Source organism: Panulirus ornatus, chromosome 9 (assembly GCF_036320965.1).
Source record: "Panulirus ornatus isolate Po-2019 chromosome 9, ASM3632096v1, whole genome shotgun sequence".
Classification (NCBI taxonomy): Eukaryota; Metazoa; Arthropoda; class Malacostraca; order Decapoda; family Palinuridae; genus Panulirus; species Panulirus ornatus.
In genome coordinates, this window is record NC_092232.1 from 51,856,233 (window position 1) to 51,868,797 (window position 12,565).

Below are 12,565 nucleotides of genomic sequence, written 5' to 3' on the forward strand. Positions count from 1 at the left end.
GTCAACATGACGCTACCTAACCTATCCAGATCAACACAGACCAGAGAAACTTCCCCATCACAACAAACACCATACCTTCTCAGCATTTAGGTCAGCAGGGATCAAATCCGTGGTCTGTCGTCGACCACATACTCCTTCATGATCCAGATTAGCAGCGGTGCACCGCCGATGTCACACTCCCTCATCGCGAGACGTCTCCAAGACAAAAGCAGGATTCCACCCTCGGCACTCTACATGCTTTTTACTAAAGTGATCACACACACACCAGAGCAGCGTTCCACTCATAGTGTCACGTCCCCAGAGGAGCTGTCTATCCAGTTTCAGCCTCACAGGCCCACGTTGACCAGATCAGCCTCGGCCACACGAGCGGGTGATTTCGACTGCAACTTGGATCCATCTGAAAGACGTTCGAATGCCATTATCATGAGAGACCTTGAGGAAAATCATCTCGACTCGAGACGACTAAAGTTCATTACCAGCCGACTCACCTGACAGCATAATATCATACATTAAGGACATTATATCGTTTCACCAACTGGATCTGAGATGTTGTCAAGGCCCGACCCAAGTTGGGGGCTATAGACACCCATGGCAGTTTGCCTCTGCTACTCACACAAAACAGAGAAGACGTAAGATTGCCAGTAGAATAACTTCTACTCCCTGTAGTACAATCTACTTGCCCGTTGTAAGAATGGGGAACCCAGAGTCGATCCCTATAGTGCACTACGAGGTATGTGTAAGTATCTCGCCCATAACGGGGTTCTGTTCTAAATAACTGAGAAGTGTCCTAAATTCGCTTATAGTAAATAGCCCACTTATTATGGGCCTAATCCTATAATTCATTCGCTGTTCCTCATCCCATATAATTCAGTTCGTATATCATGTAATTTCCAATATGATTTAATGACTGTGATACTTTCCTTATAATCGGTTCACTTACGTAGCTTATGGAAGTCAATTATAAACTATGGTCCAAGCCTTCAACCTTCTCTGTACTCCCTCGCAGTACTGCCTCCAGGCTTGGCAGAGGAGCACAAGAGTTTTGCTCCTTTGAGGCGACAATAAGATAACTCACGCCTTCATCAGCCATGGAGGTACAGGTATGAGCAGACACCACCTCCTTCATCAGCCATGGAGGTACAAGTATGAGCAGACACCACCTCCTTCATCAGCCATGGAGGTACAAGTATGAGCAGACACCACCTCCTTCATCAGCCATGGAGGTACAGGTATGAGCAGACACCACCTCCTTCATCAGCCATGGAGGTACAGGTATGAGCAGACACCACCCCCTTCATCAGCCATGGAGGTACAGGTATGAGCAGACACCACCTCCTTCATCAGCCATGGAGGTACAGGTATGAGCAGACACCACCACCTTCATCAGCCATGGAGGTACAGGTATGAGCAGACACCACCTCCTTCATCAGCCATGGAGGTACAGGTGTGAGCAGACACCACCTCCTTCATCAGCCATGGAGGTACAGGTATGAGCAGACACCACCCCCTTCATCAGCCATGGAGGTACAGGTATGAGCAGACACCACCTCACCTTCTGCATAAGCTTCCCTCATCACCAACGTTCGACATCGCTTTCCCCCACCACCCACCACCACTGACCACGCCAGCAGCGGTTTCCTATGTTGGGCAGATCACACTCCCTCGTCACTCAAGGTCAGCACGGAACAGAGCAGCTGCCCCGCCTTCGTCACCGTCACATTGCCTCATCACAAGGTCAGTCTGGACCAGACCAACGGGCCGTCACATTGCCCCATCACAAGGTCAGTCTGGACCAGACCAACTTGGCCGTCACACTGCCCCATCACAAGGTCAGTCTGGACCAGACCAACGGGCCGTCACATTGCCCCATCACAAGGTCAGTCTGGACCAGACCAACGGGCTGTCACATTGCCCCATCACAAGGTCAGTTTGGACCAGACTAACGGGCCGTCACATTGCCCCATCACAAGGTCAATTTGGACCAGACCAACGGGCCGTCACATTGCCCCATCACAAGGTCAATTTGGACCAGACTAACGGGCCGTCACATTGCCCCATCACAAGGTCAGTCTGGACCAGACCAACGGGCCGTCACATTACCCCATCACAAGGTCAAGTGTGGATCAGAGCGCTTCCCTCACACTGGTCCTCACCAACTTCCACCACCGACCACAGGCCAGCGGTCTCATTACCGCTGGCCTCACACTTCCTCATTATCCCCAGCCAGCGCGGATACGAGGGACGGTGATTGTCGTAATCTTCCTCCATCACCACCCAGGTCAGAGAGGCCCAGAGCGCCGATACCCATCGCTGTTGGAGCGAACACCCTTTCATCACTAACGAGACGAAATGCACCAATAATGTCTTTAATCAGGTAGTTATGAGGGGGATCAAGGAAGGCGTTACATAGGGGAAAGGCAGCTTGGAGAAGCAGATGAGGTCTATAGAGGATCTGCTACCTCTCCAGCCTATGATACAGAGGGTACAGATGTATGGTGTAGGATTTACTGACGTGTGTGAGTGGTTTGTTGGAGATGTATTTTTAGTGCATTATTTATGTACACAACTCCGGCAGACTGTATGTGTGTGTGTGTGTGTGTGTGTGTGTGTGTGTGTGTGTGTGTTTAGTGATGTTGTTTGTTGGTTTAAGAAGGAAATTCGATAAGCTAAGCCAAGAATTGTTTATTGTATATATCGATGGATGACTGGAGCAGCCTCTCTCATCATGGCTTTGAGGCTCCGTGGGAACCAAAAAGTGTGGTCTATATGTGTGCTGCTGTCCAGGTTCTTGGATAGGTCTATCCCACCGTTGTCACAGTCGTAATCTTCATCATCCAGGTCAGCATGGACCGTACTGGCGACCCATCACTGGCATCACGGTGTCAGGATAGACCAAAGAACGCAATCAACCTCCCTTACTCCCCACGTCCTTCAGGGGCTAAAGTCGCGTCGGTGTAACACTCCCACATTGACCCAGGGCACCTGGAGGAGAGGCAGCAATACCACCACTGTGTGCATCACGCCCTTTTCATCCCCCAGGTACAGACTCAGGGCAGCGGTAGAGCCACCGCTGGCATAGCTCTCCTCCCACACCCAGATCAGCAGAGAGACTGGCGATCCAGCCTCCGCCTTCATAACCCTCATTACCCCCAGGTCAGCGCGGATCAAGAACACCCACATGAGCTCCGTCATAAGCATCACACGTCCTCGTCAACCAGGTCAGCACAGACCAGAGGTGGCCTCCCATCGCCCTCCTCACCCAGCTCAGCACTGCCCAACGCTTCTCGCTCTCGAGGCACCATCAGCTCCAGACTCCCTCCTCACCCATGTCAGTACAGACCAAACTGGAGGACCACCATCGGCCGCATTACAACTCTTGAGAAGACGAAGTTGCTACGGACCATAACACCTGCCCACCGTCAGCACCACATCCCCCTGCCTATTGCCAGAGGTCAGCACGGACCAGGGCCTGTGGTCTACTACAGGCATCACACTTCCTCCTCATCCCTATCATCACAGACCAGAGCGGTGGGTCCAACATCAGAGTTACGCTCCTGTCCCACCCATGTCAGTATAGACCACAACGGTGGTTCCAGATCATCTGGGTCAGCACTGCCCAGAGACTACTGGACTACAGTCGGCGTTGAATTCCTTCAGCCATTCCTCTGTAGTTGCCCTCGATACATCCACAGCTTTTGACAGCGTTCATCCTCCATCAATTACCAAGGGCGACACAGACCTGTGGGGCAGCCACGCCATACCACTGTTTGGCAGTATCACACCCCTACACCACCCAGCTCAGCACGACGGGACCAGATCAGTGGCCCTACAACCTTGGGCATCGAACCACCGTCCCCCATCCCTCCCCTCCTTCACCAGCCAGGTCAGCCAGGACCAGATCAGCCACCCCACCACCGTCAGCATCACACTCCTCTACACATCTGAAGCGACGATGCAACCTCACGCAGCCCCTCCAACCTGCACGTGCATCCACACTTTGATCGCCTCAGATCGCACGTTTTTGTTGGCTCTATAAGTCGATTATCATCAGTCACTATTTTTCGAATTTATTCTCAATTCTGCTTATTCCTGTCCTCTTCATGGACCTTTCCCATTCCTTGATATTACGTTTATGACTCGATTTATGCAGTATGGGCATGATTACTTCATCTATGAGTGGAATACTTTCCCTCATCACCCGGAGCATTATACTGCTACGGGATGATCGTGAGGCCCTTGTGGCACCCTGGGGTCGTCCTGGCCTTATCCTCTCCCCACGACACCCTTGTGACACCCTGGGGTCGTCCTGGCCTCATCCTCTCCCCACGACACCCTTGTGGCACCCTGGGGTCGTCCTGGCCTCATCCTCTCCCCACGACACCCTTATGGCACCCTGGGGTCGTCCTGGCCTTATCCTCTCCCCACGACACCCTTGTGGCACCCTGGGGTCGTCCTGGCCTCATCACTCCCCACGACACGTAGGACCCATACGAAGTGGGTCATACGTGTCGTTCATACCATCATGACCCAGTAGGTTATAATCATGGGGAAGAGAGTGAAAAAAAAGACGTTTTCTTTCCCTGATCAGTGACATAATGGAGAGAAACTAACCCAATTTACGACATAGTCACCAAAGAGGGGAAAAATATGGGATTAAATGGTTTATTGGGCAGTTAAAGTCTGTAGCTTTTGTGCACTAATGTCCCACCTGTTGTTTCAGACATGTGAGGCGCGAACGCGGAGATAAGCCGACGGTGGCTCAAAAAAATAAAAGAAAAAGAAATCGGAATTCTAATTCCTCCCCAGACATAAGCCAGGGCATTATGCCTTGTGGCACGGCCCTCGACTCCAGGTCGCGACCCTCTGACTCTACCTCGCGGCCCTCTGACTCCAGGTCGCGACCCTCTGACTCTACCTCGCGGCCCTCTGACTCCAGGTCGCGACCCTCTGACTCTACCTCGCGGCCCTCTGACTCCAGGTCGCGACCCTCTGACTCTACCTCGCGGCCCTCTGACTCCAGGTCACGGCCCTCTGACTCTAGCTCGCGGCCCTCTGACTCCAGCTCGCGGCCCTCTGACTCCAGGTCACGGCTCTCTCTCTCTCTCTCTCTCTCTCTCTCTCTCTCTCTCTCTCTCTCTCTCTCTCTCTCTCTCTCTCTCTCAAGCCACCTCAACCGACCAACGGATCGATGAAGCAACAGAAGAACTGAACACTTAACCAACGGGATAACGGAACGCTGACTTGCAAGACAATCTCACCAACAGACATTTCCCCCCAACAGGAAAACAGGCCACTGCTAAACAACGGAAAACATCCTAACAGACACTGTTATCAATCCCGGCTTGATTTACTCACTAAGACCCAAAATTCCGGAAGATTAAGTCCATAAATAGACATATATTCAGATTGAACAGGTAAGTGCATCTAATTAAACAGGTAAGTGCACCTAATCAGTTATATATCATGGCCCTTACTCCCGCGAGTGTGTGTGTGTGTGTGTGTGTGTGTGTGTGTTAAGCTTCCTTCAGTCACGTTCATTCATTTAAATCAAAAAGAAATACTTCATTCTGAGATATACAAGGGGATAAGATGGCACTAGGTTGTACAGACGTACGCTTTGTGACTAGTTCAAACCAGCAGATTCTGGCCCTCTGGGCCCTCATCTGCTTGCCTCTGCCGAAGGAGCGGCGGGAAACGACTGTATGGTATAGTTCGACTGTATTATTTTCATACACCCGAGCCATTATTCCTCTTCATCTCTCCCATATTGCTGGCACAAGGCGTCCCCGCTCAACACTAAACATATTATTGCGAGAAGAAGAAAAATAATCGCTTCAGCTCGGCAGCCAAGCGACGGAGGGAGGGGAAGTGAGGAGGGGTCCTCACCGTGTCCACAGACCATCAGCTTCCTCAGCGTGTCTACAGACCATCAGCTTCCTCAGCGTATCTACAGACCATCACCTTCCTCACCGTGTCCTACAAACCATCAGCTTCCTCAGCGTGTCCACAGACCATCACCTTCCTCAGCGTGTCCTACAGACCATCAGCTTCCTCAGCGTATCTACAGACCATCAGCTTCCTCAGCGTATCTACAGACCATCAGCTTCCTCAGCGTATCTACAGACCATCAGCTTTCTCAGCGTATCTACAGACCATCAGCTTCCTCAGCGTGTCTACAGACCATCAGCTTCCTCAGCGTATCTACAGACCATCACCTTCCTCACCGTGTCCTACAAACCATCAGCTTCCTCAGCGTGTCCTACAGACCATCAGCTTCATCAGCGTGTCCTACAGACCATCAGCTTCCTCAGCGTGTCCTACAGACCATCAGCTTCCTCAGCGTATCTACAGACCATCACCTTCCTCACCGTGTCCTACAAACCATCAGCTTCCTCAGCGTGTCCTACAGACCATCAGCTTCCTCAGCGTGTCTACAGACCATCAGCTTCCTCAGCGTGTCTACAGACCATCAGCTTCCTCAGCGTGTCTACAGACCATCAGCTTCCTCAGCGTGTCTACAGACCATCAGCTTCCTCAGCGTATCTACAGACCATCACCTTCCTCACCGTGTTCTACAGACCATCAGCTTCCTCAGCGTGTCCTACAGACCATCAGCTTCCTCAGCGTGTCCTACAGACCATCAGCTTCCTCAGCGTATCTACAGACCATCAGCTTCCTCAGCGTATCTACAGACCATCAGCTTTCTCAGCGTATCTACAGACCATCAGCTTTCTCAGCGTATCTACAGACCATCAGCTTCCTCAGCGTATCTACAGACCACCAGCTTCCTCAGCGTGTCTACAGACCATCAGCTTCCTCAGCGTGTCTACAGACCATCAGCTTCCTCAGCGTGTCTACAGACCATCAGCTTCCTCAGCGTGTCTACAGACCATCAGCTTCCTCAGCGTGTCTACAGACCATCAGCTTCCTCAGCGTGTCTACAGACCATCAGCTTCCTCAGCGTGTCTACAGACCATCAGCTTCCTCAGCGTGTCTGCAGACCACAAGGTAGGACCAACTATTTTTTTATTGGAAACATTTTACCCTGATTTGCTCCATGACTTGGCAGTTCGTGTTTTGATCACAACAGCCACAGCTTTGGGGGAGATCTTCAGGGGTTGTCTTGAGCCGACATGCGCATCGTTAACAATAAATAAGAAAAAAGATAAAGAAAAAAGCGAGAGAGAGAAAAAAAAAGAAAGGATTGGTGCAGACGATCGGTTACTTTGATCGAGACACGTCGAAAAGGCTCGTTAAGATGGTCCTCTGTCGCAGGAGTCACGTGTGCTCGTGTGTGTGTGTGTGTGTGTGTGTGTGTGTGTGTGTGTGTGTGTGTGTGAGAGAGAGAGAGAGAAACTGACCCGAAACTACACCTTGTAAACCGTAAAATGCATGGGAAATCTACCACGCGAAGTCTGAGTGGGAGGGAGAGAGAGAGAGAGAGAGAGAGAGAGAGAGAGAGAGAGAGAGAGAGAGAGAGAGGTCTAGAATGGTGTGGACTCAGAGAGAGAGAGAGAGAGAGAGAGAGAGAGAGAGAGAGAGAGAGAGAGAGAGAGAAGTCTGGAATGATATGGACGCAAAGAGAGAGTGAGCGAAAGTTTGCATGTGTGATAACTGAAACAGGAGGCTTAGAAAGAAAGCGACATGGAAGGAGATAATGCAGAAGTAACTGATGGTCATGCAGGAAGGGTCCGTGCAGTAGGTGGTCATGCAGGAAGGGTCTGTGCAGTGGATAGTCATGCAGGAAGGGTCCGTGCAGAAGGTGGTCATGCAGGAAGGGTCTGTGCAGTGGATAGTCATGCAGGAAGGGACTGTGTAGTGGGTGGTAATGCAGGAAGGGTCTGTGCAGTGGGTGGTAATGCAGGAAGGGTATGTGCAGTGGGTGGTAATGCAGGAAGGGTCTGTGCAGTGGGTGGTCATGCAGGAAGGGACTGTGTAGTGGGTGGTAATGCAAGAAGGGCCTGTGCAGTGAGCGATTATGCAGGAAGGGTTTGTGCAGTGAGGGGTCATGCAGGAAGGGTCTGTGCAGTGGATGGTCATGCAGGAAGGGTCTGTGCAGTGGATGGTCATGCAGGAAGGGTCTGTGCAGCAGGAGAGCATGCAGGGACTGTGCATTTAGCGAAAAATATGCGAAAAAAGATCGGAAGTATAGACCTCCTGCACAGCCATTCTGCCATGAGAGGGAAGCAGCGCATCACATGTATGGAAAACAGATCCAACAGACATTTCTGGAAGGCTGTTGTGAGGATAATCTTATGAGCTACGGTTCACTCGAGGATGATGAGTGACATTCTGATGAGTTCTCTCACATCCAAAAGCCTTTCTAAGACCTCAAAATCACGTTGCCCTGGAGTTCACAAGGCGAGGCACTGTGCTTTAGGCCTCCTGCCGTTTTGCTGGAGAAGCGACGTCGCTCAAGCGGCCACAGATCCGGATATTTTTTGGTGTGGTTCAAGCTGTTTCATTTATGGAAAACGTCAGCCATGCGAGCTTAAAACAAATGCAGTGATTGCATAACCTGGGCTTGATGACATAAGAGCAAGTCGTGTCACATTCAGACGGTCCATCAGAATTATGTGATCAGTGTTCCTGATCTGCCTCTTGCTTTGTCCTGAGGTCAAAAACCTTAACTCCGACCAAATCGGATCCAGCCACCTTACGTCCCAAAGTTTAATCCGTTTATAGAACAAGTGATTGAGTAGTCACAGCGCTACGATCCCCTTTGGGTTAGGCATTTGCATTTCTTTCTCTAAGCACCAGAGCAAGAAGATCGCCGGTGCCACGCGCATTAAAGGAGCGAGTCAGTCATGAGGGCGGGGTGGTGCTCCTGCCGTGCGCGCCTCGAGAGACCAGAGATTATAACCCGAAGCCACCGCTACGCGCCCCATGTCTTCCCCAGAACAGCACCTCCCGTAGCAGCAACCCACATCAAACAATCGTGTCAACTCCGTCATCACGATACCCAAGACATATCCTCCTCAGTGTCTGAGGGAATATCCTCGCAACGAACCACCGAAGGAGCAGTTATGTGACCGTGTGTGACGACCCACCAACTGTGAGAGGATGTCGCTTGGAATGTCGCATGAATGAACCAACGCTGAAAGAAAATCTCATACACCCTTGAATGTAAGGCGTTGCACCCGGGGGACGTTAAGGTACTGGAAGTCTCGACCTCATCAAAGGGGTCCTCAGAACCCCAGCTGAATCGCACTGAGGATCTTAGCAGACGACACCAGCTTGGTGTTGTTGTGGTGAAGTCGTCGCCACCTGAACTCTACGATGCACTGTACAGTCGCAAACAAAAGTCCGGGGACTCATGGGGTTATCATGACCCGGTCAAAGCTTGCAGCCCATCCCTCCGTCTCTTGCCTACTGAGAGGAAGGGTTCGATACGGGATGGGTCGATCGTGACTCAAGTTCTGTCTTTGCCTGGCTAGACAGATGCCTCGGTAAACCTTGACTAGCCACAAGCTACACCGCAGCATCGTCCCTCACCACACAAACTACGGCGCAGCACCGTCCCTCACCCCACAAGCTACACTGCAGCACCGTACCCTCACCCCACAAGCTATACCGCAGCACCGTCCCTCACCCCACAAGCTACACTGAAGCACCGTCCCTCACCCCACAAGCTATACCGCAGCACCGTCCCTCACCCCACAAGCTACACTGAAGCACCGTCCCTCACCCCACAAGCTATACCGCAGCACCGTCCCTCACCCCACAAGCTACACTGAAGCAACGCCCCACACACCACGCATTACAACACCGTTTCCATCCTGCAGCTCGGTGTCTCGCTTTACGCACCCCATACCCCTCACAACCATGACTGCCTTAACGAAAATAGTACATAAGTGTAGTCAGTATCACCTTGCAGCCATTTCTCAACCATAGGAAGCTCCTCTTCTGCCCACAAGATCCCAAACGACAGGCCTTTGACGTTTATTGAATGACAGAATCGGTTCGATCCTCATTCAAACACGGCAGCCATAGCTCTTCACTAGATGTACCTTCGGATTATATATTTGTGACATTTTCGGTACATTTTCGTGAGACGTACAGGTAGCAGAAGCAGTAGCAGCAGGTTAGGGGGGGTACCCTCCAGCAGGGGGATGAGTTGAGTGGGTACGCGTGACCGCTGTGGCGTTGTGTGGTGGCAGAGCAGGGCTGTGGCAGGCTGACCCCCTGAAGCAGGTGGTAAACACCCAAATTGATGACAGTACGAGTTGAAGGCGGGGTGGGAGGGTGGCCAGATTTTTGTGCCGTGTTCCCCCACCCCATTGTACCACGTTCTGCTCCCAATGCAAGCATGACCTGCACCCTCTGTACTGTGTTCTGCACCCAGTGTGTCATGTTCAGCACCCTCTGTACTGTGTTCTGCACCCACTGTGTTATGTTCACCCAAGGTACCATGTTCTTCACCCATTGTACCATGTTCTCCACCCACTGTACCATGTTCTCCACAAAATGTACCATGTTCTCCACACAATGGACCATGTTCTCCACACATTGTACCATGTTCTCCACCCATTGTACAATGTTCTCCAACCGTTGTACCATGTTCTCCAACCAATCTACCATACTCTTCACACAATGTACCATGTTCTCCACCCACTGTACCACGTTCTCCACTCATTGTACCGCATTCTGAACCCAATGTCATTTCGTATTCAAATGCCTTCGTACCCAAAGCCCCTCTCTCTCTCTAATTCATCTTTCATACACTCTGACATCCCTCAGTATTCAGTTGTTTCCCACACACACACACACACACACACACACGTAAACACACTAATGGAAGTCAGATGTGTGTGTGTATGGTAGCTTTCGACTGCCACTTGGAACCAGCGAGGCATCACGAACCATAAAGTCAGTGACGTCGACCCTTTAAAACAAAAAGACATCACAAAGTCCTCCCAAATCCCACCTGACGAACGGGTTGGATCCTCCTTCCAACCTAAATGCTCTTGTTCCCCAGGGAGGCGCCTGGCCACCCGAGCTGTGATGATGATGATGTTTCCTCATGTAAACTGGCAAGTGTTTTCCTCCAAGAGGTGAATATGATGAGGTAAACCGCCATATAGAGGAAATTCGCCAAGACAGATTGTCTGTTAAACTTTACGTATTTATGAAGTGGTAATTTAACCCCCTCATTATCACACTCGAATGAAAATATATAAAAAGGCAAGTCGGGGGGGCATTGCTTTGTTATGACTTTCATTCAGAAACTAGCAAACTGAAGCCGAGAGTCTTTTATGCTTAAACGAGATTAATTTTCGATAAGAACATAATATGTGGTTTGCATCATGCAGACCCACCAGATGAGGTGGTAAGTGGTCGAACCTTGCAGACCCACCAGATGAGGTGGTTTAGTGGTTGAACCTTGCAGACCCACTTAGTAGATGGGGTGGTAAGTGGTCGAACCTTGCAGACCCACCAGATGAGGTGGTTTAGTGGCTGAACCTTGCAGACCCACTTAGTAGATGGGGTGGCAAGTGGTCGAACCTTGCAGACCCACCAGATGAGGTGGTTTAGTGGTCGAACCTTGCAGACCCACTTAGTAGATGGGGTGGCAAGTGGTCGAACCTTGCGGGCGCACTAGATGAGGTGGCAAGTGGTCGAACCATGCAGACCCACTGGCTTGAGGAGGGAAGTGGACGGCCCCTGCAGACCCACTAGCTGGGGTGGCAAGTGGTCGCCTCTGTTAAGTTACTTCCCCCACTGGCATACTGCCCAGAGTGAGAGAGAGATAGATGGACGGGGGGAGTAGTAACAACAATTCGTATGGTGTTGTCATTTTCGCTTCCTCAACGCCTGTTCTCCCTCGTCATCAGACAATGAACCCCCAGAGGTCTCTACACCTCTCATCTCTGTTCTCCGAAATCGAGTACACAACTCTCTAACTGACAGACTTTTGCCCTGAGAGCCAAGGGCTACGATCGACTCTCCTGTACTGTGAAAGGATGAATTCTGACCATCCTTCGGCGCTGTGAGAATTAAGCTGAGTGCTGTGACCTAACTCCTGTGTTATAAAGGTCGAGCAGAACGCTGCGCCAATGTCCCTTTTTGCTGTCAGGGTTAAGATGAGGAGCGCGAGTTAATCGTGCAAAGGGATTGGCTATGAATGGGGGTCGACGCAAGTCATGCCAGGAACGGAAGGTGATGGTGGTCAGGTCGCGGAGGAGGGCCGCGCTGCTCACCCCGGGTCATGCCAGGTCACGCCACAAGTGAGAAAAACCTTAAAATGTTCCAGGTCATAGTTATTTGGAAAGACATGAGAGGATAGAGAGTTCCAAAGCTTCAAGGTGTAGGGAAAGAAACAGTTATCAAAATGACCCACCCTTGAGTTACCAAAGGCCACATCAGTAATTGTGTGACGCAGTTGCATGCCGAGTATTGCGTGGGGTAGCTGGTGGTGGGGGGCACACAAGCAGCCACTTCTCAGGAGCAGAAATCAGAGTAATACCTATAGAAGAGGGAAAGTTAACCAACATAGCGGCGTAGGGCAAGCGGACCAAGTTTTGAAGTTAGTCTGGGAGATTTTATAAGTAGATTCAACTCTGTC

General features: G+C 51.1%; 1 protein-coding gene across 3 annotated transcripts in view; it reads right to left on the reverse strand.

Moving 5' to 3' along the window:
• LOC139750423 (uncharacterized) overlaps window positions 1–12,565 on the reverse strand; it is a 64,363-nt gene that overhangs the window by 7,117 nt on the left and 44,681 nt on the right. For 2 of the 3 annotated variants that reach the window (XM_071665201.1, XM_071665202.1), the window contains one exon: window positions 76–397. The exons of the other annotated variant lie outside the window; for it this stretch is intronic. In XM_071665201.1, the coding sequence (XP_071521302.1) occupies window positions 76–86 (11 nt within the window). In that variant the 5' untranslated portion in view covers window positions 87–397. The remainder of the gene's footprint in view (window positions 1–75; window positions 398–12,565) is intronic. 3 annotated transcript variants of the gene reach the window in all.